The sequence below is a fragment of the Herpailurus yagouaroundi genome, unplaced genomic scaffold (genome assembly GCF_014898765.1).
Source record: "Herpailurus yagouaroundi ecotype Mexico unplaced genomic scaffold, PumYag 100, whole genome shotgun sequence".
In the NCBI taxonomy this organism is placed as follows: Eukaryota; Metazoa; Chordata; class Mammalia; order Carnivora; family Felidae; genus Herpailurus; species Herpailurus yagouaroundi.
In genome coordinates this window covers 60,000,837-60,020,193 of record NW_024412391.1, presented here as the reverse complement: position 1 = coordinate 60,020,193, position 19,357 = coordinate 60,000,837, and the positions used below count along the sequence as shown (strand labels likewise).

The 19,357-nt window shown below is 34.4% G+C and overlaps 1 protein-coding gene across 3 annotated transcripts in view; it reads left to right on the top strand.

The window, feature by feature from the left end:
• The window catches only part of C1GALT1 (core 1 synthase, glycoprotein-N-acetylgalactosamine 3-beta-galactosyltransferase 1), a 42,017-nt gene extending 23,227 nt beyond the window's left edge, over positions 1–18,790 (top strand). For 2 of the 3 annotated variants that reach the window (XM_040472586.1, XM_040472587.1), the window contains exons 2-4: positions 2,702–2,938; positions 6,353–7,020; positions 13,904–18,790. In XM_040472586.1, coding sequence (XP_040328520.1) covers positions 2,702–2,938; positions 6,353–7,020; positions 13,904–14,095 — 1,097 coding nt within the window. In that variant the 3' untranslated portion in view covers positions 14,096–18,790. The remainder of the gene's footprint in view (positions 1–2,701; positions 2,939–6,352; positions 7,021–13,903) is intronic. The other variant, XM_040472588.1, reaches the window with a different exon arrangement.
• Positions 18,791–19,357: the final 567 nt, after the last annotated feature.

Here is a 19,357-nt window from a genome sequence, read left to right as displayed (position 1 = left end):
TGTGTGTGTGTGTGTGTGTGTGTGTGTGTGTGTGTGTGTGTGTGTGTATCACCCATCTTCTTTATCTATTCATCTATGGATGGACGCTTGGATTGTTTTTATATCTTGGGTATTATAAATAATGCTGCAGTAAGCATAGGGGTGCATATATCTTTTTGTATTAGTGTTTTTTTAATTTTCTTTGGATAAATATCCATCACTGAAATTACTGAATCATACGGTAATTCTATTTTTAAATTCCTTGAGGAATCTCCATACTGTTTTCCACAGTGGCTGTATCAACAGTGTACAAGGCTTCCTTTTTCTTCACATCTTTGCCAAAACTTGTGTTTCTAGCCATTCTGACAGGTGTGAGGTGATATTTCATTGTAGTTTTGATTTGCATTTCCCTGATGATTAGTGATATTTAGCATCTTTTCATGTGTCTATTGGCTATTTGTATGTCTTCTTTGGAAAAATATCTGTTCAGGTCCTCTGCCTGTTTTTAATCAGATTACTCGGGATGTTTTGGTGTTGAGTTATAAGTTCTTTCTGTATTTCAGATAGTAATCCTTTATCGGATATATCATTTGCAAATAATCTTGAGGTTTTTAGAATTTCAAAAGAATCATTTAAACCAAGAGGGATATTTTCCCTGGGATTGTGGATTATACCTTTTGGGTGTAAGGATTTCACTAAAGACCAATCTAAATGGGGAAAAGAGGACAATAGCAAGAGAGAATTTGAGACTCCCTCTCAGGAAAAATAGCAACAAGATTGGATAAACTTATTTCTGCTTTTCCTCTGGGAAATTGGGTAGGGAAGTTGAGTGGGACATATATACTCTTCATCCAGGAAGGCCTACCTTTCTGAATTTAAGAATGCAGTTAAGGTAGAACAAAGGAAGTAAGTAAACAAGTGCCTGCCAGATGAACATAAGGGAAGGGAAGCACAAATAATATAAAACAGGGAGAGAGACAAAACATAAGAGACACTTAAATATGGAGAACAAACAGAGGGTTGCTGGAGGGGTTGTGGGAGGGGGATGGGCTAAATGGGTAAAGGGCATTAAGGAATCTACTCTTGAAATCATTGTTGCACTATATGCTCACTAATTTGGATGTAAATTAAAATAAAATTAAAAAATAAATACAATAAAATAAACAAGTGCCTGCCAGTTTCATATGGGTAATTTACATCTCAAGGATTAGTGAACAACTTTGCTCACACTGTCTTTCTTTTATCTTCTGCTTTCCCCTTGGAATCATCCTTCTCAAATTTGAATTCTTATTCTAGAGAGGACCTGTAATACGAGACATAAGATAAACATGGTATAGCTCCATGGCTTGACAATTTTACTTATAGATTTGAGTATGAATCCTTTTGTGTTGAATATATGTATATTAAATATGTAGTAAAAGGAATAAAGTAAAAGGTTATTTGAGCTATTTTTTATATAAGTTTTTTACTAAAGTAAATGTTAATATAGAAAAATGTGTAAATTTTTTTTAATAATGTTTTTTATTTATTTTTGAGACAGAGACAGAGCATGAGTAGGGGAGGGGCAGAAAGAGAGGGAGACACAGAATCCCAAGCAGGCTCCAGGCCCTGAGCTGTCAGCACAGAGCCCGATGTGGGGCTCGAACTCACAAACTGCTAGATCATGACCAGAGCCGAAGTCGGATGCCTAACCAACTGAGCCACCCAGTCGCCCCAATATAGAAAAATGTGTAAATCAAAAATGTACAGCTTGGTGAATATCTCAAAGATAACTATGTAGCTACTACTTTTATTTTGATATTAGCATACTTTCTTTTTGTAAGTGTTTGAATGATACATCTTTTTCCATCCTTTTGCTCTTTCTGAATATATTTAATGTGTGTCTCTTATAAACAGCATATAGATGGGTTTATTTTCTTTCTCTAGTCTGGCTGGCTGTCTTTATCTTTTAGAGTTTTCAGTCTTTTTACATTAATGTCATTGGTGATATATTTACATTAAAATCAGTCATAATACTATTTTTTTCTGTTTATTTCATCTGTTCTTTATCCACTTCTCTTTTTTCCTTATATTTGATTATTTTATATTTCATTTTTTCTGTTTTAGTTATGTATTCTTTAATGATTATACTAGTAATTACTTTATACATCCGTAGTCTTTTAAAATCTAACATTAATACTTCTACTACTTCTGGACAACAATAGGATTTTAGAACACAATCTCTGTGTCCTCCCCACAATTTTTATACAAGTTTTACCATTTGTTTCAATGATAGTAATATTTTTGAGATATTATGTTGTGTCATTATATATATTTTTTATATAATATCTATAATGTATACCACGTAATATGAACTACCAAAAGAGAAAAAAAAGATAAATTTAACTATTTCGACAGCAAAAAAGAAGAGTGTGGCAAGCAGGCTTGGGTTCACAAAGGATTCTAGTTGGGAGGAACAGGAAATTCTATGTGCAAATACTGACCTATTTACCCATGTTCTACTCTAACAATGATTCTCTAAGCTACTACTCATCTATTTTATTGAATTGTCCATAATGTGTGTTTTAGCAGCAAATAAAGAGATAAAAGTTAAATATTCTTAGAAATGTTCTCCTATATGGAAGGAATTAACTTTCCCATATGGCTAAAAGTTAATCAAGTTTTTTCCTCATAGTATGTATGCTTTATAATTTATAACATCTTGCTAATTTTTTTCTTACAGAAATAAACTTTCGGGAAATGGCCTCTAAATCTTGGCTGAATTTTTTAACCTTCCTTTGTGGATCTGCAATTGGATTTGTTTTATGTTCTCAGTTATTTAGTATTTTACTGGGAGAACAGGGTGATACCCAGCCTAATATTCTTCATAATGATCCTCATGCTAGGCATTCAGATGATAATGGACAGAATCATCTAGAAGGACAGATGAACTTCAATGCAGATTCTAGCCAACATAAAGGTATGGTTTGCTTTATTAAGGAGTAAACACAAATAGTAGTTTTCAGTCTGTGTAAGTGTTGTGAGACTTGGAAAAGGCAATTTATTTGAATTTTGTTACATACAATATCTTTTGATAAAAGTGAGCTTAATTCCTGATATTTAATGACAGTTCTTGGTTTGCCTCAGCAGAAGGAAGTTGCTAAAACCCAGATTTATTTAGGGAGTACGGTATTAATTTTGAATTCATTTTTAAGTAGAGATAGTTCAGGAACTGTAATTTGGGGAAAGGCAGAACTTTCAGATTAGATTTGTTTTTGAAAATATTCATTTAGCCTAATTTTGTTATCATGGTTTCTGTCTGTGTCTTTCGTTTTTGCTATTATCTGATTTTAGTCTTAGTTTTTACTTAGTCTTGTCTTATAGAAATTAAAGAGATATATATAAATCTCAATTTATATATATTTTTTCAATTTATATTTTTATCAGTAGCTAAAATAACTAATCTTTTCACCTTTTAAGAGGCATAAAAACTTAAGAGGAGGAAAGAACTAAGGATGTGTTATAATGACTTCGTTTTCTCCTGGTCACCTGCTTCTAACAGGATGTTCTCAATTGTGTCCTCTGGTGCCCCTTTAAGTGTTGGTTTTCCCCATGTTTCTGTCCTTTGGCTGTTTCTTTTCTTGTGTGATATCATCAATTCCTATAATTTTAGTTCCCATCTATTCTTTACTGTCTTTGTCTTAGCCCAGTTCCTAACACTGAAAAGACATTAACATAATTCAAAGATCTCTGCAAGTGTGATTTATTTGACAAAAAAGAATACAGCAGCTTGAAAACAATTGGAATCCTGGGATGCAGAGGGTCCCCCAGTTAAGAATTGTTTCTTTTTGGCAATAAGATATTTCTTTCCTACCTCTCAGGCAGAAGCTGAGGGATGAAATACCACATCCTGGTTGAGTTATTATGAACTAGCAAGCACATGTATACTATTACAAATTATGTCATATTGTGTAAATGTTTATACAACTCTGATTCAGCTCTGAGTAGGTGCTCTGTGTTCTTATCATAGAGCAGTTAATCACCATCATAGAGCAATGAGCATTGCTCCAGATTGTCGAAGGATCAGTTGGAGCCATGCTTTTTCTACTAGTAGGCTGTATCAGGTCACTGCAGGCACATATATTAGGTACCTACTTGTCCTGCTCGATGGTCCACATCTGTCTAAGCTAGAAACTATGAAGTCATGGTAGATGTCTTCTTTCACTTACCAATCAATCCCATTTTCCGTAAGTTCTAACATTCTACTTCTTTACCATTTTTCAGATTTCTTCTCTCCATTCATTTCCCCTAGTACAGACCTTCAGTTGTACCCAGGTACCTACATCAACCAAACTTCACTCTACCTCTTGTCTTTTCTTATGGTGAGCTTCTACTCATTTAAAGACCTGTTTTCTGCATCATCTGTTTCCTGATTTTGCTTTATCTCCCCTTCTTCTCTGTTCTGGCCAAGTTCCCATTCCACTATTCTATAGGATTTATCAGCCACAGCTGTCATATTCCTCAGCACATTGAACAGAGCTCTGTTTGTACAGAGCTCTACTATAGCATCGCTGTTACTGTGTGTCACATACTGGCTTGCATGCCAAGGTCTCCTGCAAGATTGTGAATTTTCTGTAGTAGGCCGTATGTCTTACTCATCTTTTCATCTCCTGTGCGAGCACATGCCTACAACAAAGCAATTAATAAATGAATAACTAAAAAATGAGAAAGAATATTTCTACCAAATCCCAGCAGTGAGGGGAAGGTTGTCTTGCTCAAAGTGAAACATTAGAAAGTCCTGCATCTACCAGTTTCCCTGTTCATCCAGTATTGTGTTTATCTATAGCCAGGAGTTTGGGACCCTCAAGTCCCAATGAAATATGAATGCTGTCTGAAAATAGGGTGATTTTGTTTGTTTTTGAATTGTGAATTATCGATATTCAGAGGGACAAGAGAATATTTTCAATGCATGCCCAATCTTGCCCAATGTTGTATTCCCTCTCAATTAGTTAAGTAGAAATTTATGCCTCCAGTTGTTAATTTTTCACAGGACTGAGCTTTTGTAACTCACTGGTTGGCCTTACCTTTAAGGACATGCTTCCTCAGGATTCTGCCTGTATTATTACCACAAAAAACTATGGTTTTGCAGGTCCATGCTGGTCCACAACCACATAAGTATTGAAATTGGGATTAAATAGTTGGAAGCTTTCATGGTAATTTAACAGAGTAATTTTTGTCTAAACTATAAGAATTAGTACTTACACTTTGCAATATCTTTTTTAGTTTTTTTTTTCTACTAATTCATTTTTTAGCATGTTTACAAAAGTATAGGTCTTTAACTATTGAAATAAAAATTGATCCTTCACCAAGCACTGGTATAGAATCTTAAAATTAGAGTCTTACTTTAAACCATTAATACTCAGAATGTGGTCCTGGCCTGACAGTGTGAATTATCTGTTACCAGTCTGCATCCACATAAGGAGTTTGTATCAGGATGTAACTCAGTTAAGCTCGCTTTTTAGTTAGGTGGACTTTTTGTGGGGTATAGCAGGACTTCCTTGATGAAAGAAGTAATGTGTTGCTTTATATTCTGGCATAAGCTCCCTATTTCTTTACAAAGGAGTACTTTGAAAAACATTGCTCTAGATAGTCTTGGAAATACTACTGATACTCTATTCTGTTTCTGACTGATGGATTTGCATTTTGGAATGAAATATGGTAGTATGAGAAGTAATCTCAACTCTCTATTAACCCTGTTTCTTCAAACTGAGATGGTCATGAAAGCCTTTTTTAAAGTCACATCAGGGTACTTGTATAAATTCCTAACAGTGAACTCTTGTGGACTCCAAAATGAACTGCTACTTCAGTAGCATGTCTTTCCTGTCTTTTAGAAGCTTATTCAGAGCAGTGAGAAATTCCTTCAGTGTTCTGTTGTGAACCAGTAGAAGCTTTCTTTGTAGAATGAAGTGAAAAACAGAGACTAAGACTGTGCTTTATATGTATACAAATCTCTGAGAGAACTTGGAGATTAAAATGCAGATTCAGATTCAGTAGATCTGGGGTGGGGCCTGAGATTCTGCAGTTCTAACTCCCAGATGATGCTAATGCTGTTTGGTCAATAAACCACAGTTCAAATAATAAGAATCTAAGTCATAGTGGCAGTTCTTATTAACGCCAATGAATCTCCTGGACAAGACTGACATGATACCAATATAAATCAGAATGTCAATTCATATTAGGTTGAGTTTTGCTTTCTTTCAGCTAAATTACTAATGCTAGAAAGGTAAATAGAAGGGGGCCTTTGAAATTGCGTAAGAAAACGTTTTCTTCAATATAATTTATTTGCATTTTTACACCTATGTAGATATAACTCTAAAAATTTTTTGTTTAATAGATGAGAACACAGACATCGCTGAAAACCTCTATCAGAAGGTTAAAATTCTTTGCTGGGTTATGACAGGGCCTCAAAATCTAGAGAAAAAGGCCAAACACGTCAAAGCTACATGGGCCCAGCGTTGTAATAAAGTGTTGTTTATGAGTTCAGAAGAAAATAAAGACTTCCCTGCTGTGGGACTAAAAACCAGAGAAGGCAGAGATCAACTATACTGGAAAACAATTAAAGCTTTTCAGTATGTTCATGATCATTATTTAGAAGATGCTGATTGGTTTATGAAAGCAGATGATGATACATATGTTATACTAGATAATTTGAGATGGCTTCTCTCAAAATACAACCCTGAAGAACCCATTTACTTTGGCAGAAGATTTAAGCCCTATGTAAAGCAGGGCTACATGAGTGGAGGAGCAGGATATGTACTGAGCAAAGAAGCCTTGAAAAGATTTGTTGATGCATTTAAAACAGACAAATGTACACATAGTTCCTCCATTGAAGACTTAGCACTGGGGAGATGCATGGAAATTATAAATGTAGAAGCGGGAGATTCCAGAGATACCACTGGAAAAGAAACTTTTCATCCCTTTGTACCAGAACACCACTTAATCAAGGGGTATCTACCTAGAACCTTTTGGTACTGGAATTACAACTATTATCCTCCTGTAGAGGTAAGTTTAGAAATTTTATTACTGTATAAATACTTAGACTGACTTTTATTTACTTAAAAAAAAAAAAACCTAGCAAATAATGTGTTTCTTTGGTACCAATAACTAAGAATCTCCTTTACTCTTTTTATATAGAGTGGCAACGTATAATAAAATAGCTGAGAATATGAATGCCAGCAATAGTAATTCAATAAATATTGGTGCTATTATATGTCAGGCACTAAAAATATAGCGGTAAATATGGTCAAGTTCCAGTTCTCGTGAACCTTATAACATAACAGTGTATTATGAATCTTACATTCTGGATGCAGAGACATACAATAAACAGGCAGACTAGTAAAGATAAAATATGATATTAGGTAGTGATAAGTGCCCTGAAGTAAAGTAAAGCCAGGTAAGGGGATAGAGAGTGACCCAGAGTGTCATGGGGTATGCTAGTTTGGGTGATTATGAAAGGTGTCTCTAAGGGGTGACTTTTGAAAAGAAATCTGAGGGAGGTTAGAGAGCAGGCTGTGTGAAGATCTGGGTAAAGAGCCTTCAAGGTTTCAGGAATGGTGCATGAAAAGACTTTTGAGGTTCAGAAAGACCTAGGTTGAAATCTTCTCCCACTTAATAGTTGAATGACTTTGGATGGACAGAATTTTCCCAAGTTCTGAGCCTGAGTTGCCTCATTTGGAAAATGGACCTGATCTACCTGTCTCACTCAATTGTAATTACAGTGTATGCCTGTCACACAGTAAGCACTTAATAAGTCTTAGCTCTCATTTGGCATCTTAGAGAATTTTATTTAAAATACATTATTTTACTAGATATCTCAGATGTACAGCTGAATACTTGAGAAGAATTAATATTTTGTACCCACTAACTAGCTTTACCAAATATTAATCTTTTGCCACATTTGCTTCCTTTTTTAGAACAAAAAAGGATATAGATACAGTTGAGGCCTGTGTACCCTCCCTAGTCCAGTTTTCTTATCTCCTTCCTCATTGTTAACCACTATCATGAATTTAATGTTTGTCATTACCATGCATGGTTGTATCTTTTTTCCTACATATTTATGTATCCATAAATAATATATAGTATTGTTTTGTAGGTTTTTAAACAAATGGAATTATTCCATAAAAATCCTTGAACATTTGCTCTTTTCATACAACATTAAAATTTATCAACATTAATACCTGTATGTGCTTCATTAATTTAGGCTCCTGTGTAATCTAAGGTATGAGTATGTGGTAATTAATCCATTCGCCTGCTGGTAAACATTTAGAAATTTGTTTCCACGTTTTCACTGTTAGGAACATTGCAGCAGTGAATGACTGAAGGAGACCAGGAATCACAAACCTAGCCATTTTTTCGGTTCATATCTGTTATTGATTAATAATGCATGTAGGTAAGTCATTAGTACTCTCTGGCCTCTTTTTTCTGGCCCTAAGATACAAATAATACACCTCATGCTAGCATTCTCAGCTTCACAAGCCAGTTTTTTCAAATCATTATCTAGGACAGTGGTTCTCAACTGTGGGCTTTTTTGCCTCCCAGAGGACATTTGGCAAAGTCTGGAGACATTTTTTGTTGTTAGTTGGGAGGCTGCACTGGCATCTAGTGGGTAGAAACCCACAAGATTGTAAACCCACTAGATGCTAAACATCTCACAATGCATAGGACAGCTCCCCACAATAAAGAATTATCTGGTCTAAAATGTCAGTAACACAGAGGTTAAGAAACCTTGACCTAGAACAACTGATCCAGTCTTTGGGTAATCAGCTTTGAAAACTTAGAAGCAAATCACTACTGCTTCCGATGTCAACCACCAGTCTGTTCTTGGTACTTAATAGCTATTCCTTACAGTAACAATAGCTATTCCTTACAGTAATTCTGCATTTAATAGGTGACAAAACTGAGACTCCAGAAAGTCAAGTAATCTGTCTTTCCTGATAGTCTACGCAATACTGCAAACCACTCTGATTCTAAAACTTGTAATTTCCATTATGAGCTCCCCTCCATGATTAATGGGATATGTGCCCCAAAGGGAAGAGCTGAGGAATGTTAAAATAAACACTGTTGTTGGGATGAAATTCCACTTTAATAAACAAACAGTTTAAAGTTTGATTCTGGGGTGCCTGGGTGGCTCAGTCAGTTAAGCTTCTGACTTCGGCTTAGATCATGATCTCACAGTTTGTGGGTTCAAGCCCGACATTGGATTCTCTGCTGTCAGTACAGAGCCCAGTTAAGATCGTCTGTCTCCCTCTCTGTCTGCCCCTCCCCCACTTGTTCTCTTTCTCTCTCTCTCAAAATAAACTTAAGAAAATAAATTATTTTTTAAAAAGTTCATTTCTCTGTATTGAGCCTGTTTGAAAGCTTATGCTAGCACTTTATTGCTATTTTAGATGCAGCAATTTCCTAGACTATAAAACAGATGTATTCCCGGTCTGCTTTTTGATAGTCTATTTTTATTTTGTTCTAGTGAGTGCTTGCGTGCTTTTTTGATGTAAACTTTTCTTAGCATAATCTGACCATTCCAAGATTACTTGATCTCTTCCCTTCTTAATTCTGTCCTCCTTCCCATCCAAACTTAAAAACATTACAAATGCATATAACAAAAACACCTAAATGCATATAAGATTTTACTAAGAGTGTCTCATATTGGTTACACATACAGTAACAGTAAAGGGACGTCCTAATTGTTATATGTTGTAACCAGTAAAATATCCTTCTTTCCCTTTAAGAGTGCTACCCACAATTCCCACCTACAAATAGGGTGTACCTAACAATATACTTTATATGAACAAAATAAATATTTCTATGATACATCTTTTATTTAAATTGTAGTTGTTTTTAAAATGGATGCAAAATTTATGTTTTCTATAAAAATTTATTCAGTTACGTAAAAGACTTGGAAGTACCAAAATTGACCCAACTTCCTAGTCCTGCCTCTTCTCTCCCAGGAAGTTACATACACACAATGTGAAATCAAACTTCTGTTATTACTCATCCATCGTTTAACAAATTTTCTTCTCCCTAAGTGAATTACGATTTTCAAAGTTATCCTAAATCTCATACATATACTTTTTCTTTGTAGTAATCACTAGAAACACATTGTGGAAAATTTTTATTTTAGTAAGTCAGTGTGTGAGATATTACAGTTGATCAAAGAGTTACGTTCTTTTTTTTTTTTTTTAATTTTTTTTTCAACGTTTATTTATTTTTGGGACAGAGAGAGACAGAGCATGAACGGGGGAGGGGCAGAGAGAGAGGGAGACACAGAATCGGAAACAGGCTCCAGGCTCCAGGCTCCGAGCCATCAGCCCAGAGCCTGACGCGGGGCTCGAACTCACGGACCGCGACATCGTGACCTGGCTGAAGTCGGACGCTTAACCGACTGCGCCACCCAGGCACCCCAGTTACGTTCTTAAGTTGGTTGTTTAGAACGTGTTCTTCACGCAATTCCCTTCTCCCACCACCTTCTCACTTCCCTAGAAGTAAGTTCCTCGGACTAAAGTCCGTTTCCTAGAAATCGCCTTCACCAGAGAATGTGTAATCAGTCTTAATATAGTGGATTTAAAAAATGTGTAAACAGACACACACACACACACACACACACACACACACACACACACACACACGTATATATCCCTGTGTGTGAAATTGCCTTTTTTGTAGGTCAGAAATGATCAAGTAACAATTTATTCTCTTCTTCAGTTCTATTTGCATTAAGTGTATCATCTGAAACTTACTGATACATGGTTAAGGTAGAGAGCTCCTGATTTTTCCCAGTTGTTAACTGATTGTTCCCATACCATTTTTAAAAAACATTTTTTAATGTTTATTTTTGAAAGAGAGAGAAAGTGTGAGTGGGGGAGGGGCAGAGAGAGAGAGAGAGGGAGACACAGAATCTGAACCAGGCTCTAGGCTCTGAGCTATCAGCACAGAACCGGATGCGGGGCTCAAACTCACAGACTGCTAGATAATGACCTGAGCCAAAGTCGGATGCTTAACCGACTGGCCCACCCAGGTGCCCCTTTTCCAGTACCATTTTTTAACTGTCTTATTTTCATTGCTGATTTAAAATATCTCCTGTGTTGTATACTGTAGTGTTACTTACAGTAGAATTGGTGTCTGGTATTTCAGTTCTGTTCCACTGTCCTATTTGGTTTTGCCTAAGCACCATATTGTTTTGAACCTTGTAACTTTACAGATTTTGAAGTTATTAATCTAAGATTGTATATTCCTGTGCCTTATATATCTCAGATTGTTTTGCTAATACTGTGCCTTTATCCTTATGCATTAATTTATTCATTTAGGGACAATGGATGTCTTTGCCTGGGATTTAAAATTTTATTTTCGGTCCTTTAGTAAAGCTTTATATTTTCTCCAGATTTTATTTCTTCTTAAGTATCTCCCTATGTTTTTAATTTCAAATGTTTATTTCTTTAGAGAGTGAGCAGGGGAGAGGGGCAGAGAGAGAGAGAGAGAGAGAGAGAGAGAGAGAGAGAACTCCAAGCAAGCTCCACACTGTCAGCACAGAGCCCAACTAAGGGCTTGAATTCATGAACCATGAGATCATGACCTGAGCCAGTATCAACAGTTGGACACTTAACCAACTGAGCTGCCCAGGAGCCCTCTCCCTTTGTTTTTAATGTTTTTGTTACGACTCTACCTGGGCTCTTCTTAAAAACTTTTTGAATGTTATATATGAAAGCTGTTATTTCTTGAAAGCATCTTTAAAGTCTGGCTTTGTTCTGGATTTTCTATTTCTGATGATTTTTTACTTGATTCTCTTGAATTTTGGTAGGGACCATAATTATATGCAAAGAACTATTTTGTTTCTAATAGTTATAGCTGTTTTCTTTTATCACCTTATTGCTTATAAATCTTAATAACAGTATCCTGGCCATCTAGCAAAAAAACAATAATGCAATAGAGTAAAACATAATTAATGCAGTAATTATTATCAAAAATATTATTGCAGTATTTCAGGGTCACATAAAATTGCTGTCAGAAAGCATCAGCAATTTAAAATTAATTGCTATTAATTTAGTCCTTTAGTTTAATATGCACTGGCCAGTATAGTAGTCACTAGCCAGGTATGACTGTTGAGTATTTGAAATATGGCTAGTCCAAATTGAGATGTGCTGTCAGTATAATAAAATTCCTACCTGATTTCAAGGACTCAGCACAAATAAAAGAATGATTTAACAATTTTAAAATATTGATTGCATATTGAAAAAAGAATATGGATTTATTTAGTTAAAATATATTCAAATTAATTTCACTTTTTTACTTTTTTTTAATTAAAAACTTTTAATTTTAGAGAGCATGTAAGGAAGAGGTGCGGGGGAGGGGAGTGGGGAGAATCTTAAGCCGGATTCACATTCTGCGCAGAGCCCGACGTGGGGCTCAATCCCACAACCCTGGGATCATGACCTGAGCCAAAATCAAGAGTTGGATGCTCAACTTACTGAGCCACCCAGGCACCCCTCACTTTTTTACTTTTAAAATATGGCTACCAGATTTTAAACTGCATTATGTGGTTCACATATATCTATTGGGCAGAGATGGTTTGATGATCACAAGTTCACTTACCTACTTACTTTTCAGATTTGTTCCTATCCTTACATTGCCTTCAAGGTGTAAGAAGTAGGCACCAAACAATTTTCCAGTGTCTATGTGATTGTCCAGAAACCTCACATATCCCGTGTTTGTTTCAAAGGAAAGTTCAGAGAGAAGGCCAGAGAAAATATAATGGACAATTCCTTGATAATTTTTACTGCATTGTAAGCATGCAGTAAGTGAATTCAAACATGAATTATTAAATGTTCAGTATGAATCTTCACTGAGAACTTGCCAGAATATCTTACTTCTTGGTCCTTGCAAAGACATTAGATAGAGTGTGAAGTTTTGTTTGAGTCACCTGGGTGAAACATTCTGTAGATACCAGTTCTAACCCCAAAATAACCTTATGACTGTTTAATTCTGGGGTCAGTTTTGTGTTTTTTTCTGTGTTATGTTCTTGCTTTTTTTTTTCCTGTTTCTTTGTTGTATTTTTTTTATTATTGTCATGTTTTTATCTTTTTTAAACCTGTTCTCATACCAACTCTGTTAGGAATCAATCGGAGTTATATATCTGAGCAAATGTTTATGATCTACTTACTAGGGCCACCTAAATGTGATTATTCTATCAATAATGTCAACATTTATTGAGCATTTACTACAAGCTAAGCTGGTCCCAAGCATTTTACAAACATTATCTCCTTTAAGTAACTATCTTTTGCAGATGAAGAAATTGAAGCTTATAGAGAGATTAATTAACTTGCCCAAGGTCATACACCAATAGGCAGAATTTGACACTAGTAGACAAAATTTGGATTCAAACTTAGATTTGACTCAGCACTTCCTCTTAAATACTGTACTGTTTGGGTTGATGTGCAGATGAAGTATTAGGTTGCAGACACATAATGGGCAAGGCTTTGTAGTCACTGAAATTCTCCAAAGATGTTTTTCTGAGGTTGAGCCAAGCAAAAATTCATAGTGAGAACATTATGAAGAAAAAACAAAACTCAGAAATAGAGCTTCATTCTTTATAGAGCTGCCTCTTTCATTTGAGGAAGTCTTAAGATTCTTTTCTGCAAAAGCACTATAGATTCTAAGAGAATATTATTTCAGTTAGATATATTTTAGCAGTTTTCATGTTGAGTTTTAAATCATTAAGAACTCTAAAAATTCTTAGTTTCTTCTACAGGTCTAATAAATTGGATGTCTCTGCTTTACCTTGCTAGCTTTAATGCTTGGACTCTGTTAAAATTAATATTTCCTCAATGAATATGTTAATATTGTATATTAACTGTGTACTGTTTAGTAATAATGCCTGTTTCCATTACTTTTTTAGGGTCCTGGTTGCTGTTCTGATCTTGCAGTTTCTTTTCACTATGTTGATCCTACAACTATGTATGAGTTAGAATACCTCGTTTATCATCTTCGTCCGTATGGTTATTTATATAGATATCAACCTGCCTTACCTGAGAATATACTAAAAGAAAGAAGTCGAGCATACAAAAATGAAGATCCAAAAGTAAAATGAGAACTCTTGAAAGAAAAACATAAATGAAGAGGTAAACTGTCTAGCATTGCACTGAAGAACTTCTGCATATCTGATACAGAACACTGGAGTCCCAGTGAGGAATTCTTTTGAAGTGAACATTCCATATTAGAAATCTTTCATACAAATGACTGTAAACTGAAGCTTTAAGTGAGCTGTGAAATCTGTTAAAATGTGTTTTGATACAGTAATATATATATATATGAAAAAACTTGTGTTTTTAAAATGGTGGCCAGGCAGAAGGACTAGAAACAAGATTTTTGTTGTCTGTTCTCGACCACATGTATTATTTTCACTGAGAAACTAGAACGTTTAAATTTTCTAAAACTATACTGCACATATTAGTAAAACACACACGATGCTAAAGGTCTGCCTTAAAGAAAAGTTTAGAAGGAAATATTGTTGCTTAATGTTATTTATAAACTCAAGACATGAGTTTATATTTGCAGCATGATATAAATGAACCAACCCCCCCAACACACACACACACACACACACACACACACACACACACGCAGTTTTTGTCTAATGAAAAATTTCCTGTGATTATAATTGGCAGTATTTCTTCCAGACGAGGTAAAGTAAGAATGGCACTTGTCCTAAAGTGCATTAATAAAACCACATTTTGAAATTATATGGGCCTTGACTGTATTATATACTTGGTTCTAATTAGTAGTTTATGTTTTACTGAGTCCCTGTTGTCTCTTTTCTAAATATGTTTATTCTTGAATACAATTTTAATTATTAATATTTATTTACTCAAAGCATTAATAGCATTCTATAAATATGCATTTTAAAATATTTTGTTCCCAAATTTACCCATTGTTAATCATGGGTAACTAATAAATAGTAAATTTAATGCTATTTGAGGATGCTTTTCTTAGATCAGTGCCACTCTCAGGAATTACTAAGTGACATTTTTAATTGATTATTTAAAACTCATTCCAGCTATGTAATTATAGTTCCTTTCGTTATCATCCTGTTGAGAGATGAAAATTTGTTTGTGCCTTTCATAACTTGTTTAAAGCAGAGTTTAGACATTCATTTTTAGGCTCTGAGGTGGCTTTTGGTTACACTGGCAAAATAATTTGAATGTAATATTTTGACCAGAGTTAATTAAAAACATTAGAAAAACAGAGTGCTTAAACAAACTGAAATATGTCAGATACTAAAAGACCAAATACTTAATTCATGAATAACAGCCTGAATTTTGATGCAGACTTAATATTTTGGGATTTTTTTTTAATTTATTTTTTTTGCCAATGGATAATTCTAACAGCAGAATACACATTTAATACTGTCTTCAAAAATACATTCATAAATTTTCATTCTAACTTTAGTGACTATTTGAAGAATTTCTGGAAGGAAAGAAAAGTATATCATAACAGAATATTTTGCAGACTATAAGATTATCTTAAATGTTGCAAATTTCACATGGCTGTCATGCCATTGACTCTGCTGCTTAGCTAAAGAGTTTATATTTATTGTGCCAAAACATGTCAAAATCATCTCTTTGGATGGTATTTGAGAGGATGTTCATCTTAGTAGCAATTAGTGGTTGTTATGGATTACTCTGTCCACAGAGTGAAAATTCACACCGGTTTTTTACTTTAAATTGTTTTTTGTGGTTTTCACAGCAATATCATCTGCCAAAATTTCAAGTCATTCATTCTGTTGTCTAAACAACTCTTCACGTTGGTATGGATATGAATTTATTTGCAGTCCATATATGTTACTTTCCAAAAACCTTAACATTTACTCATGGGAAATTAACATTGTGATGAATCCTGGGGTCTAGTCAGACCTCCTGGGTTTAAATTCCTGCTCTATCACTTCCTAGTTTTGTAACATTAAACAATTTACTTCATTTCTCTGTGCCTCAATTTCCTCATCCATAAATTAGGGACAGTAATACTACCTACCTCACAGGATTTTTATGAGGATTAAATGAGTGAATATATGTACAACTTTTAGAACGCTTGTCTGGCCCAGACTATGGAGCAATAAGTATAAGGTTTTATTATTATTCTGTTACCTTAGAGTGTAAATATTTGTTCTAAATGAATGAAAAATCTGCTTTAATCAAATATATTGAAATATTTCATACATTTCTTGTAACAAGTAATAGCTAGTTTTATCTAATGCCTATTGTATGCCATATAGTATGCTTAGATATTCTGTGTATATTAGTGTTAATCCTCACAAATTGATTGTTCTTCCTGTATTATAGATGAGAAAACTGAGGCTCAGAAAATTAAAGTAACTTTTCCACTGTCACTAAGCTAGCAAGTAACAGAGCTAGGACTTATGCTCAAAGCCTGTGTGTTCATCATGCCATATCAGCCTTGAGGTTAGTCATTTAACATTATTTCCATTTTTACTTATTAACATGAGTGATCTGATACATCAGCCAGTAATAGTCAGGTTAACCAGCCCAGTTGTCAGAGTGGCTTTCAAATTGTGGTCTTACACTCTTCTTGCCTGGGAGCTTGTTAAAATGCAGATTTCCAAACCCCAAACCCAGAAATTCTGATTCTAGCATGGGGCCCATTAATATGCATTATTGCCATATTCTCTTGGTCACTGGTTCTCAAAGTGTTGGCCCTAGGTAGCAGTATTTGCATCATCTGGGAACTTGGAAATTCAGCCCCTCTGGGCCCACCCCAGACCTAAATCAGAAATTCCAGAGGTGGAGGCTAGCAGCCTCCAAATGTAGGGTGTAAAGCCCTCCAAATGAGTTTTATTCATGCTAGTTTGGGAACCAAGACCTCGATAATTCTGATGCAAATAATGATTGGAATGTGCTGCAGATTTATTGCCCCAGAAGTAGGGTATCTTTCAAAGATTTAGATAAAGCATGTTTTAAATTGGTGTGGTCCCAGATCACACCATATAAAACGTAAGAGACTTTAAAGATAATTTAAAGGGTCCTTGGATCATTCATTTTGACAAAATTCTTTAGCTTCTTCAGACTGACCAATATCAGGGCCCACAAGAAAATATGTAATTCTCCAAGTTTAGTAATTTCACAATGGGGGCAGGAAGAGTTTAATAAGTACTAGTAAATACATACTAGTTCATTAAATAAGCATATCTAAGTGAGTGTCCTCACTTGTTAGTAAAAATTTTTTTCCAATTGTTAGTAAAAGCTTTTAAATGGAAATAGCAAAATGCTATTTTATAATATGCAGAATGTTTTTTCTGCTAATTCATACTATCAAAATTTCATCACTTTTAAGAATCCATTTGACTGTCCTATATGACCTAATACAGCAAAAATTCTCCCAAGTATTTGACAGAGCACATAAAACCAGATTTCATAATGATGACTTACTATCTTTTAAATTAAGATCATTTGGATAAATGGTTGTAGTGTGGCCTCAAAACATAAGGCTTTTGCTATCTTTATGTTTTCCAACAACAGTATACTTATATTTTCAAGTGGGAAGTTCATAGATGATACAAAGCAGATTTGTTTTCAAATATTTTAAATTTCAGAAAGAGGAATTTTTGTTACTGTAAGAAAATTCAAAATAAATGGCCAGTTTTTAGTATTTTTTGAAATACAGTAATTGCATTTGAGCATTAAATTTGTTAACTGGTTATTTTCATAATTGTCTCTTGAGATTAATTTTTCACTTCCAGGAACCTATCAAACTATTTATATTACCAGATTGAGGCTTGAAAAACAAAATGCTTCACTTTATTGATTAGATCAAGTCTATCCTTTTATTCTTCCTTTAAATTTTTAGCTCATTATACTATTCTGTCTTTGACAATTTCTTCTTTGTATTTGTTGCTCTTTATTTCCTTTATAACTAATTTCCATTTTCTAACTACTCTTAATGCTGCCTTTGCAAGGTTAATTTGGCTGTAATTAGTGATTAGAATTTGTATCACTTATTAATAACTTTATACCTGTTAACTTCAGATTTCCCTATGAGATTGGAAGTTAAAAAGATCCAAGAATAATGCCTACTGGCTCTCAGGATATTTGCCCTACTTAAAGTCTACAGTTGGACATTCTAGATACACAATTATTAAATAAAGTTATGTGGATTCCATTCCCTCTACTCCCTTTTCTCAAAAACAAACCAAAAAACTCTGATTTATTGTAGGCCTGACAGAAACATTCTTAAGAAATCTGGGGGACAACCTGTGGTTTGTTTTATGCTAAATGTAACTTCTCGATTTAAAAATATGACTTATGTTTATACATTGGAGTTGAAATAGCAATTTTAACACAGATTAGAGTAAGAAATTTTACAAATTGTCTCTAGAAAAAACAGTTCTAAAACTAGTTTCAGAGGTAAATAGTGCTCTATTTCACCTCCATTTACCTCTGTAGTTTTTAGTTTTTATCAATTCATTTTAAATAACTTTGCAGGGCCCTACAAATTAATAATCCATATAAAGTATATGTTAGAGGGAAACTAATCTAACTGCTAAGCAGTGTGTTATATTACACAGTGAATATTTGTGTTTTGGAATTTAAAAATTATGTAAGGTGATAGTGTCATGAATGGCTTAAAAACGTGTGGTGACTTGCTTATTTTAAGTGATCCACTAACAAGTCAGAAAAATGTATTTTTAAATATGTTTTTTAAAGTGCCTTTTGAACATTTTTAAACAATGGATTTAAACAACCACATAAAATAAATTACCATGTTTAAAGCTGTTTTATCTGATTATTTTTAACTGATATAAGAGTTGTGGGAGAGACTAAGGGGTAGTTTTGGGGTTATTTTACCAAAAATATGAATTCGTTTATTTTTTTTGAATAATTTATTTTTTAATTTACATTCAAGTTAGCATATAGTACAACAATGATTTCAGGAGTAGATTCCTTAATGCCCCTTACCCATTTAGCCCATCCCCCCTCCCACAACCCCTCCAGCAACCCTCTGTTTGTTCTGCATATTTAAGAGTCTCTTATGTTTTGTCCCCCTCCCTGTTTTTATATTATTTTTGCTTCCCTTCCCTTATGTTCATCTGTTTTGTATCCTAAAGTCCTCATAGGACTGAAGTCATGATTTTTATCTTTCTCTGACTAATTTCGCTTAGCATAATAACCCTCCAGTTGCATCCACGTACTTGCATATGGCAAGATTTCATTCTTTTTGATTGCCGAGTTATACTCCATTGTATATATATGCTAAATCTTCTTTATCCATTCATCCATCGATGAACATTTGGGATCTTTCCATACGTTCGCTATTGTAGATAGTGCTGCTATAAACATTG